Source organism: Anomalospiza imberbis, chromosome 13 (genome assembly GCF_031753505.1).
Source record: "Anomalospiza imberbis isolate Cuckoo-Finch-1a 21T00152 chromosome 13, ASM3175350v1, whole genome shotgun sequence".
NCBI classification, from domain to species: domain Eukaryota; kingdom Metazoa; phylum Chordata; class Aves; order Passeriformes; family Viduidae; genus Anomalospiza; species Anomalospiza imberbis.
In genome coordinates this window covers 20,054,878-20,066,967 of record NC_089693.1, presented here as the reverse complement: position 1 = coordinate 20,066,967, position 12,090 = coordinate 20,054,878, and the positions used below count along the sequence as shown (strand labels likewise).

The following is a 12,090-nucleotide window of genomic DNA, read 5'->3' as shown; positions in this document are numbered from 1 at the left end:
GGGACAGCGGGACACGGGACACGGGACAGCGGGATACGGGACAGAGGGACACAGGACAGAGGGACACGGGACAGCGGGATACGGGACAGCGGGACACGGGACAGAGGGACACGGGACAGCGGGGCCGCGGACAGCGGCACACGGGACAGCGGGACATGGGGACAGCGGGTCCAGGGATAGAGGGACTGGGGACAGAGGGACACGGGGACAGCGGGACACGGGACAGAGGGACACGGGGACAGAGGGACATGGGGACAGTGTGTCCGGGGACAGAGGGACTGGGGACAGAGGGACACGGGGACAGAGGGACACGGGGACAGCGGGGCTGGGGACAGCGGGGCTGGGGACAGAGGGACACGGGGACAGAGGGACACGGGGACAGCGGGACACGGGACAGGGGGACACGGGACAGAGGGATACTGGGACATGGGGACACTGGAACAGGACAGCTCCCTGGGCACAGCCGGCACACCGGGAGCGGCAGCTCTTCGGGCACACCTGGGACACGCGCCTGGGGCAGTGCCTCATCCCCAGCGCTGCCCCGCACTCCTGCCCACCTCTCTCTCCCCTGTCAAACCGCAGCTTTTCCCTTGGCCTTCCCTGCCGTGCTCACCTTGGGCCACCCTTGGGCCGGTTTGGTGGCCCCTCTTGGCAGCTGTTTTGCCCTATGCCATTACTTCCTCGAGGAAGCAATCCTTCTAGGGTCTGTTATGTGGCAGGAATCTTTGGGCCAAGATTCTGGTTATGTTTTCCTCTTCCCGGCTTAATTTAACTTTTCTTGCTTCTCTGCATCAGAACTAAATAATCCTTTACGTAAGTGCTCTCAGCCTGCAGATTTGGGGGGGCAGAACACAAAGGCTGGCCTGTGCTACAACTTGCTGTACTTTTGGTTACGTGATACAACCGTGTACTAATGAAGAGAGGGCATGATAAAGGTTCTTTAGCTCCTTCCCTCCAACTGTGTTCTCCCCCTGTCCCTGTGGGAAGACAGTGTATTCCTATTTGACTATTCCCTAGCTAAAATTGTTTATATGAGACTGGTTTTTCAAGCCAGATAAATCTTCCAGATTTATCTCAGCAGATAGGGGACAAGTTAAGACTCTTGTCTAGAGAAAAAGAATCACCTTGGTGAGTACATTGCCCTACTGCATTCTTGCAGGTGTCACACAGATGTTGTTCTGAGGTTGCTCAGTTGTGCCTGGAGCTAATGTGAGTGCAAGCCAGGGCTAGGATTGGGGTGTGTAAAGGAGTATCCTAATGGACATTGGCTGCATCAGAGAATCTAGCTCTGGTGTTTAATGCTATTAGGTCTCACATCAGAAATCTCTCCTCCAAGTCCCACACTCTGCTGTGGTTTTTGATCATTTTCTGCCAAGATCACAGTTGCAGTGTTCTAGGTAAAGAACACAATAGAATGTACCAAGCAGGGTAGATTCTGAAACCAGTGACAGCATCTGCTCTGCCTCCCCGAGCCAAAACAGGTTGTAACTGTGGGTGGAAATACGGAGAATCCTATGGAAAGTAAGAAGTGTGGAGGCATGGGAAGGAGCTGGGAAGGTGTAGGGGGGGGTGGGTGGTTATAGAATGGGCCCAAGTGAGATCCAGTGTGATGGTGATATAAAAATGCAATCTATAGGAGAGTAGGAATCCTTAGGTTTGTGGCTTTTTAGATCAAGGACGTTATTTTTTAAATTTATTTTTCTGCACCTGTTGGAATTATTTTCTTGTCCTCATTGCTATTCTAAATGTTTCTCTCTGTTATCTGATAATTTCATCCATTAGTCTCTTCTAAATCACACTGAAAGTCTTGATCTGAACTCTAACACAGCACTACCATGATCCATTTTCAACACATTTAACATTAAACACACCTTTTCCTGCTCAGTTATTTGCTATTCCTTATTCACAATTCTTAAGCCAGTTCTCAAATTATGTGGGTGCTGTTATGTCAAGAAATGTGAATTAGTTATAATCAGAATTCTGTGAGTCAGTCTTCCAAATGTTGGTTTAAAGCCAAATATGTTGGTTCTGTCACTTACCTTTTACTCACTGATGTTGTAAATCTATATGAAGTTCCCTTCCTTATAAACTCCAGGGCACATACAAGTGCTTGAGTCTGTTATCCTTCATCTGTTTCAGCAGCTTTTTGTGCTTAGAATTTGTTTCTAGCAGGAAAAGAGTCAGATTTACAGAAATTAATTGCTATGATCATTCTTTTTCTGAGGTTTGGTCTCACATTTGATTCTCAGCCTGCTGTTTTCTGTGACTTTTTTCTCAGTCATTCTGAGGAAACATGGCTTCAAGTCAGCTTTATAATGGAAAAAAAATCTTATATTTTCTGTCCTTCTTTCACCAGTAAAGGTAGATGGGTTAGTTTTCCAGATGTACTTCATTAGCCTTTTTTTTTTGGTTGGTTTTTTTTTTTTTTTTGGTTTGGTTTGGGTTGTTTTTTTTTTTTTTGTGTGTGTGTGTGTGTGTGTTTTGTTTTTTTTTGTGGGTTTTTTTTTGGGGGGGGGGGGGTTTGGGTTTTTTTTTTTTCACTGTTGTATCTACCAAACTCAATTTTGTACATTTGATATTTAAAATTTAGCAGATGCAGATTATGTAAAAATACTGGGGCTTGGTAGATCTTGACTTGTGGCCTGTGGACACTTGTTATTTCCAAATCAGTAAGTGGTTGAAAGCCACTGTTTAGTTCCCCAGTCTGTCCTTCCCCCATATCAAATGAGGCTGCATCCTGTCACACCTGGTTTGGTATGACACTGGTAAGGCGGCACTTGAGTCTGTGCAGGGTTTGAACAGGGACAGTACTGTCCCAGGCACAACTCTGTTCCCCAGAATCTAAACTTGCCTACAAAAAGAGATGAAAGTCCATGAGAAGCTGTGCATGGTAGGGTGGCTGTGATGCATTCGATCTGTCTTTTCCATGCTAAGGGATGTGGTTGCAGAATTTGGAACAATAACTCTGACTGGCCCAGTTCACCTCAGTGCCTGCCAACTCAGATGCCCTGTGCTGGTATTTTAAATGTAGACAAAGTTAACTGCCTATCAAAATAAGAAATCAAAAGGGGGACAGAGGGGCTGAGTATTCAGCTGTGGCTATGATTGCATCTCAGCCCTGGGAGCACTTGAGCTGGGGGTCTGCCCATTCCCTTGCCTCCCACTCCAGGCAGAAATGTATTTAGCAGGTCTGAGCCTGGCATCCGACCTCTGCTCCTGAAATCCCTTTTAAGCATCTGTGATGGCGAGGGAAGATAAGCTTGCTGAGCCCTGTAAGGCTTGTGAGCCTGTGGATCCCAAGGAAAGGGTGCAGGTCCTAGGAAGTCAAGGGAAGGTGTGTTGCTCTGCTCTGAACAGTTCTGTGCAACTACTTCTTCCCTAACCAAGCTGGCTTTGGACAAATATCACATTTTCCTTTTTTCTCTAGCTTGTTCATTTATTTTATCAAATGGAATGAGTCAGATATGGCTGCATGGCTCCTTATTGCTTTCAGAGATGTGTTTTTAATCTGTTTTCAGGAAGCTGTGTGAGCCATTGAGGAGAGAACTGGGTGTGTTCTCTCACTGTATGCACAAGGAGTTTGGTTTCTGATGTGTTTGTATGGTGGATTTTAATCCCCATCTGCAGCATTGCAAGACTGTGATTAGCATGGTTTGGCTTTCCTGGGGCACCTTTCTTCTAATAAATTAACTCCCACAACTTTCATATAGAACAAAAACATGTCATTGACCCTGCCATGCTGACACCATCCAGCTTTTGTCAGTTCAGAAATATTCACTGTTCAGCCATGGAGGTAAGCACAGCCAGAACTACACAGAAATCCACAAACAGCAGTGTGATCTCCACCAACAGGTTATTGCTGTTTCCTGTACAGGACTGCAAGCGCTCCTCAGCGGATGAGCCAAAGCACTCCACAGAAGGGACCTGACTGACTTCATTGCTGACCTCCACAGGGATGGACTCGGAAGAACTGGAGTTGAAAACTACTCTGACCATCCTGGGTAAAATCATGCAACTTGGTTTTTTTAATGTTAAATTCATGGCCATGGTATTTGAGTGCCTGCAGTCATCTCTTTGACACCTATTACTGAACATCTGGACAACAGTATCCCTCTCTGTCCCAAGCTGCTCTAGGATAGATTGGTTTTGGAATGCCTTTCCTTAACTGTTAAAGGGAAATTGGTGTCTGAGGGACTAATCAATCCCTCACCCACTGCACACGATGCTTCTTGAAACTAGCTATTTAATCAGCTTTCATGCACTGATGTATGTTTTTTTCTCAAGGCTTTGAAGGTGACTTCGTTATTGAAGCAATGACACTGGTGCTGTGAGCTCAGAATGATGTGAAAGCCTGGCTTTGGCAAGCAGGACAGCTTGTCTTGTGTCTTGGTAAAGCAGGATCCTCTTGACTCTTTCTGCCTTTGTCCAAGGCTTTAGGTAGGGTCCCACTCTTGTCCTTCTCTTTATGGGTGTCAGGTATTATTTGTCTTTTCTAGTCTCGGGTTCTGCTGCTATCTGTGAAAAAAGTTCAAGAGTCTGTCTGGGGATCAACTATTATCAAACTGCATCATCCATCAGTAAAATCAATTTACACTTCCTCCCATTTCATTAACTTTATCCTTTACCTTCTCTGTCTACTGAGGTTCAGGGATACAAAAGATCTGGACCTTCCCTATTTCTGAAATGGCAGTTCCTTTTTGGTGCCTGACATTTCTTTTGGGAAAGTGACATCAGAATTAAACAGAAAGACCTTTTTCTAAGTGCTAGGCTGTAAATGAGAGAAGTGAAGTCAAAAAACAAAATTATAAACTACTCTCAGAGAAACAAATCAATCCTCTGCTAGGCATACTCAATTAAATGTACAGGAGCTTCATTCAGGGGTAAAGCTGGAAATACAGCAGACATGGAAAAGGCATTCACAGGAAGAAAACTACTAACACAAACTGAAATTCATCTGTGTTCTGGAATATCCTTTCTTTAAGCCCCAGACAACTATTGCTTTCATCAAAGCCCATCCATCCTCTATTTTACTTCATTTCCTTCTTAATCGCTCATTCTGAGCTCATCTTTCCTTCAGTTCCCTTTGCCCCTTGCTGCTGGCCTTCTGTCTTGCCATGGACATGCCTGTCTGATCTATTGGAAACAGGGCTGGCAGTAAATGCTAAGGGGAAAGACAACTTTGGTCTAAACTGTTTGTCTCCTTGTTCTACCCAAGAATACAATGAGGAATCTGCTATTTTTTTTTCTGAGAGTTTCAGTTGAAGATTCTTACAAAATTTCCTATATTTAAATAAAAAGGAGGAAAAAGAAACAAAGGAGGTTATGAAGGTATGTTATCTTCAAAATAGGGATTTGGCCGAAGTTCAGCCCCTGGGAGAGGTAATCTATCTGTGTGATAGAAAGAGGTAATTGTGATGCTGAAGATGTGCATGCAAGTTAGGAAACAGTGGTGCTTACAGGCAATATAGATCAAGGAACTTAAGAGCAACTGTAACTACTGGAATCTGATGGAGTGCTCCTGGGGGGCTGTACCAAGATTCATTACCTTTATTAACCCGAGATGTCAGGTCCTGCCCTGTGTACAACCATTTTGGTCTTTGGAGAACTCTGGGCTTTCCTGAATCATCTTATGACCAACATGAGATTCATGTCAATGTCCCATGGCAAGTCCTGAAAAAAGAAACAAGATTGAGTCAAACATGTCTTAACAGCTCTTCACACCTCTGAAGCAGCCTCTGAATTCCAGAAAAGGAGACAGCCCCAATGTGTTCTCAAGGTCTTATCACAGAAACTAATTCACAACTTGCACAATGCCTACTAAATACTGAGAAGGGCAGGAGAATTCAGAGGAGTGGTGGCTGTGCAGCTGCATGCTACTTCTTGAAGCCTGCAACAAAAAGGCAGATTGAATGAGCTGGGGAAAGTTCTAGACTGGGTTTGCAGAACACACTTGGCCAATTAAACAATTTGTTTGGCCTGCCTGGTGCTCAGGAGAGGTGTGGCGAGAGTGTGGTGAGGTATCCTCCCAGCCAGCACATCCACACATCTCAGCTGTGCAGCTGCCAAAAAAAGTGTGATGTCACAGTCAGCGGAGAGGCAGAGGAGAGGGAAGGTAGATGAGAAGACAAGGAGGATGGAAGAGCAGAGCTAGGGATAGAGGCAGCTCTGGTAAGGTGCAGTTCAAACTTGCTAAGCCTACTCACCTAACTGCTGCAGTGAGGCATTCCTACGAGGGAAATTGGGCTGAGTCACCAAATTCATTCCTCTGCTGTTCCATACATCACACCATGCAACGCCTGACAAAGTCTGCTTTGTTTGGTTTTGTCTCTGGGGTTCCCATAGGGAGGCTCTTCCAGGTCCTTCCTTTCTGAGAGGTATAGTCATTTTCTGCTGCTTATTTATAGCTAGTTTGCCCCTATACTTAAACCATCCCTTATCTCTCAAAGTTCTTTGCCCTGCCTGTTGATGTATTGACACACAACAGTTATATCCACTCTGGCTTCACTTTGCAGGCTGTACAGTCTAAGCAATAGTTCAGCCTGTCTAGAAGAGCTGAGTTGCACATGCTGTACAATCAGAGTCTTTCAAATGACAGCTAAAAAATCCTGTGGACTTTCTGGTATCTTTCATTCCGAGTATTTAACCAGCGTCGATCCTTCCTGTGTCCTTTTGTAGCGAAGCGTGTTCTTTGCAGCTCTCTTTGCTGGAAGGACAGGAATCTCAAGCCCACAAATCAGTAAGATTTCCATATGCTTGGAGCTGGGCATGTGCTGTTTTCTGGATCAAGATTAGAGTCCTCACCACTTGACAAGATTCAGCTTGTGGTTTGTGAAATGCTGCCAGCTTGTCTGGAATTAAAGATTTATAAAAAATATCAATTAAAAAAAAAAGGCAATTCCCTGTTCCAGGTTTACGTGTGTACTGCTTTAATTAATTCCTGGTTGGGAAACATGAAGGACACAGTGCAACAACATTGCTTGTATCACACTTCTTGTCATGTGAGAGCTGCTCCATATTCCCAAAGAACTGACAACTATCTATATGCAAAACCAAGAGGGGAAGGGACAAATAAAGGTACAGAGATGGTATTCCAGTGTCAGGAAGGGGCAGAACTTCTTGATCTCTGAATGTAGCGAGTATTTACTTCACTACCAATGCTTCCATGCATCGCGATGGTTTTTCTGGGGATAAAATGTTTTACAAACAATTATAGGGGAGCTTAAATGGAGTAGTAGCAATTTTTCTTGGCCTCTGTATTGCTGATTTCCTGCCTGCAGTGACTGAGAGCAGATTTTATGTGTAAGGATCCGCCAGAAACGTCGGTACAGGAATTCCTGGCTTAAGTCGACTGACCTCCGAGGAGTACTGAAGGACTAACAGGACTCTGAGATGACAAGTGCAAACCCAGTGCTGCAGTTTTTTCTCAGCAAAACAGGAGTGCGGTGAGGAAGCAATACCGCATGCCCTTCCGCAGGGCTGAGCGGCGGGAGAGGAGGAGCAGTCCGGGTGAGCGGTTCCTGCGCTTCGGCAGCAGGAGGGCTGCGAGCCGGGCTGCAGGAGGCAGTGCCCAGGCAGTGCCCGGGCAGGGCCGGGGCGGCAGGGCCAGCAGGTGCCGCGGGTCAGCCCCGCCGTGCCCGCCGGGGGCGGGGGGCGGCCGCGGGGGAGGAGCGGGGCGCGGACCGGCCCCGGTGCGCGCGTCCCGGGCGCGGGGCCGGGCTATAGGGAGGAGGGCAGGGCGAGGGCGGGGCGGTTGGTGCGGCTGGCCCGGCCCGCCGGGGAGGAAGGGAAGGGAAGGGGAGTGGGTTGCGCTGTTGCCCTTTTAAGCGAGCGAGCGAGCGGGCGCCGGAGGCCGGTACAAAGGGAGCTCCGCCGTGCCCCGCCGGCTGGGGCTGCCCCGGCCCCGCCATCTTCCGCCCCGCAGGCGCGGCCGGGGCCAGGGTCGGGCCGGCTGAGTCGGAGGGAGGCGGCGGCAGCGCAGGCCCGGGCCCGGAGATGAGGCCAGGATGTCGGTGTCAGGGCTCAAGGCCGAGCTGAAGTTCCTCGAGTCCATCTTCGACAAGGACCACGAGCGCTTCCGCATCGTCTCCTGGAAGCTGGACGAGCTCCACTGCCAGTTTGTGCTCCTGCCGCCGCCGCCGGGCTCCAGCCCGCAGCCGCCGCCGCCGCTCACCATCCACTGCAACATCACGGTGCGGGGGCCGCGCGGGGCGGGCAGGGCCGGGCACGGCCCGCCCTCGCCATTGTCCGCGGGGCGCGGGGAGGGGGCGCAGCCCCGCCGGGTGACTCAGCACGGGGGGGGCCGCTCCTCAGGGGCTCCGGGCGCCCTCCCCGCTGCCACCATAACAAAGTTACAGGGGGCGGGCGGCCCTGGCCTCTCCTCTCCTCCTGCGCGGCGGGGGCTCCTGCGGGGAACCCGGCACGGGGGAAGGACGCGGGCCGGGGCCGCCGCCGCCGCTTCGGGGCCGGGAGCCGCGAGCCGGAACAAAGGGCGGCCGGGCCCGGGGCAGCGGGCACAGAGCCCCGGGGCGGCGGCGGGGGGAGCAGAGGGGCCTCTCCCCTGCCCGGCCCGGCCCTGCGGCGGCTCGCGGGACTCCGGTATGCCGTGCGCGGAGCCCGGAGCCGGCGGCGGGCGGGCGCTTTGCCGAGTGCGCCACACGGCCGCGGCCTGGGGCGGGCCCGGCCTCCCCCGCCAGGCAGCCCGAGGGGGCCGCAGCGACGGGGAACTTGTCGGTGTCGCCGTGGTGGCGGGGTAACGCAGAGCCCCTGTTCTGCCGCCGAAGGGCCCTTCTGTCGTAACGGTGCATTTAAACTTGTCAGGGGTACCGGCAGCCGTGTCTGAACTGGGGGTCTGCTGCCTGCCGAGGGCTTTGAAGGTTCTCCTTTCTGTGGGCTTTCTTCCCCCTTAAATTCGTTTGACTTTATATTTTTTATATGAGTGGAATAAAACTGGAGTTTTATTCATATTTCTTTGAATAAAACGTTCAGTGTTGTGTGACATATAAGCAGTCCACTGGTTCTTTAGAAGATGAGGCCCTAAACTTGCCGAAGGATCTGAATATTGGCATCTGTGACTCATGTACAGGAGAGTGCTGGAGGTTCATTTTTGTTGGGTTGATTGCAGCTGTAAGTGAATTTAAATGCCTTATCAAGATTCAACTAAACAGTGAGGTATTGAAACACTTTGGGTGAAAATAGCATGTTTGTGTTTAAGGAAGATAAATTCTACTGCCTTTTTTTGCCCTTGTATGAAAGTTCCAAACACCATGGTGGTCAAAACATTCATGTAAATGCGAATATTTTGGTACTGAAAGATGAAAATGTATGTGCAAACCAGGCAAGTCTAATAATAATCATTACCAGATTCTCACTTGCCTTAACTAACTTTATTAAATTAAAGGCGAATTGTTAAGTGGATCTTTCAGTTTTCACAGTTAACTGTTATGAGAAGGTGCTTCTGTGGTCATGGGACAGGTGTTTGTTTTGCTGGGTACTTGTAAGACATAAGATTCTGGGGTTTTATGGTATAAACAAGAAACGTTGCTGTTCTTGTTTCCAGACATGACCTATCAGATGATGGATTTTGTGACTTCCTATAAATATTTTTTATTCAGTAGAGAGTCTTCCATTGCAGAGAAATTCGGCTTTTTGTTTCCACACAACATGATCTATTTCATAAGTCTCACTCTAAACAATAAAATGAGTGGTCTGATGATTGTGCACCCTTAGTTGCCAGTTGAATTTGATGGGTTATATCTCCTTTGTCAAGTCACAGCTAACAGGTAAGCCAGCAGTAAGACCTGAAGTTGTTGTGCTCAGGATTTGTGCTGTGGTGTTTATCTGCTTCTGAGACTGCTTTCATTGTAACTACTTTCAATAGTAATTCTTACTGTGAAGAAATTTGCTGCCTTAGCTGTAGGCCTTTGGTTGAGGTGAGCAAGCAAGAAAGCACTTGGGTCACTGTTGTCATATTTGTGTTAATGAGGAAACAGTGTCTGCAATCTGCTGTTACAGTCACTTACCCCAAAGGTCAGGAGATCTCTCACATGCCATTTAGACTTGTGGCATATGAACTTTCAAAAAGAACAGGAAAAGTGCTCTTTGAAACCTCAGAGCTGAGACTTCTGCTTTGATGAAAGGCTGAGCTTTCTTGAAAGTTCTGAGCTTCTTGAAAGTTCTGTTTACAGTTGTCTGTGAGCAGCTTGGTGCTTTCCAATGTTGACTAATTTCTTGCTCTTTGAGGCAGGTGGCTATTTTCCCCATCTGTTAAAAATAAATGGGATAGGGCAACCCGAGATAGACGTGGCTCCCTTGAAACAAATGGGCAACAGGTAATAGAGCTGAGAAAGCTCATCTCTGGGCTTCCATCCTAGTTTTTTGACATGCATTTTAGAACTCGTGTCACAAAAGTGATTTTTTTTCCCCCCTTCCCACTGAATGGAGTCCCTTGGCCCTAACTCCTGATTGCCTCCAGATATTTTTGGTGGGTTTTGTGGGTACTATATACTAGAAGAGCCAAGGTCTTTTTTACTGTGCTTCAGTGGCTCTGCAGGTACTGAGGGAAGTAGGACTTCAAATAGCAGTAGTAGCATGCAAAGCCTAGTAAGGCTATAAAGTTGTTGGTAAACAGGGTTTTTTGGGGAGACTCTCTACATCAGAAGCTGCTGTCTTAGTGTTTTGGATTTGCAGAGCAAATATGCAATTTCAACTGTTTGCTTCTTCTAGCTAGTTTTAACCCCTATGATACTGTTCAGCCAGAGTATTTCCTTTACTCAGCAAGAGCATCCAGTGGGCTGTGTCTGGATGTTCAAGAATCCTGTTAAGGGGGAAGAGTAAGCACAGAGCTCAATCACCACTTCTTTTCTCTGTGGTTCTGTTAGCACACCTCAATAGGTTACGTAAAATGACAGCTGTCTTGCAGTGTGTAGAGATGCAGAGGTTAGGGGATGGACAAATATCTGGTAGGGAAGGAAGCTTTCAGTAGCTAAAAAGAGATCTGATAACTAAGTTGGCTCTGAAATTCCCAACAAATCTTTTTTTCTCTCCAGCCTCGAGGGAAGAGGAAATATTCCTCTGGAGATGTGAGGGAGCATATATTAGGAACTGTGTAGTTCTCCACAAGTTTTTCTAGACTAAAATTCAGAGTTTGCAAAGTCTGCCACTGGCATTTCTCACTGAGATGATTTGCTGATTGTCTCTGTAGTATAAATTTGTAGAGCTATCAAAGTTCAGTAGTGTCTATAGCATCTCAGGGACACTGTACCTGTGACACTGAACACTGCTTGAAATGAAAGTAAGGTACATTTCACTTGATAGCTCCTCTGTTTATAGAGTGGCAGCCGACTTTGTCCAAGTCTGTCCTTCACTATTTCTGGTAGTGACCTGTATTAGAGCTTACATGGTTAATCAGATTATTTTAAAAGAGACACTTCAGGGTGGAGTCATCCTTGTCAGAAATATTGCTACTTATTCCTGAGGACTGTCCAATTATTGAACTTGTTCAGGCTGTGTACCTTCACATTCCCATTTTGTTATGCCAACAGCAGCGTCTCCATTTGGAGTTTTATTTCTGTTTTCCTCAGGTTTCCATTTTAGTTAACAGCACTATTCCAGCTGGTCAAGTTCAATAAACTTTGTCCTATTCCTCATGTGTTTTGAAATAATATCAAGCCTCTGGCCTTACTTAGAGGAGTGTGTTTATTGATCATGACTTTAGGTAAGTGTCCTTCAATACAATCTCTAGCTTCAGTTTGGTACCTTCTCAGACTTTGGTCATAGTATTGCAAAGGGTATGTTAGAACTATTCTACGCCGAAATATTTTCCTTGTTATTTCAAGGAAAAGGACTAGTCTGGATTGCTGTAAAACATTTTGTATTATTTATGTCATCTCTTCAAAGAGAAACTGGATATTAATATCTCTCCACCCATATGCAAAATTCCTGTTGGAATTCTGTATCCTCAAGTGACCCTTGCAGGTAGAATGGGGGTTTGTGCCAGTTCCATGTGGGAGCAGGTTTGCCCTAAACGATACGGGGCTGCGATGTGCAGTGATATCCTTCATACTTCAGCAATTCATTTCAGGTGATGTGGCT

General features: G+C 47.4%; 1 protein-coding gene across 2 annotated transcripts in view; it reads left to right on the top strand.

Moving 5' to 3' along the window:
- Positions 1-7,758: 7,758 nt before the first annotated feature.
- Positions 7,759-12,090, top strand: part of UBE2Q2 (ubiquitin conjugating enzyme E2 Q2) — a 45,853-nt gene continuing 41,521 nt past the window's right edge. The window contains exon 1 of one of the 2 annotated variants that reach the window (XM_068204412.1): positions 7,759-8,189. In XM_068204412.1, the coding sequence (XP_068060513.1) occupies positions 8,004-8,189 (186 nt within the window). In that variant the 5' untranslated portion in view covers positions 7,759-8,003. The remainder of the gene's footprint in view (positions 8,190-12,090) is intronic. The other variant, XM_068204411.1, reaches the window with a different exon arrangement.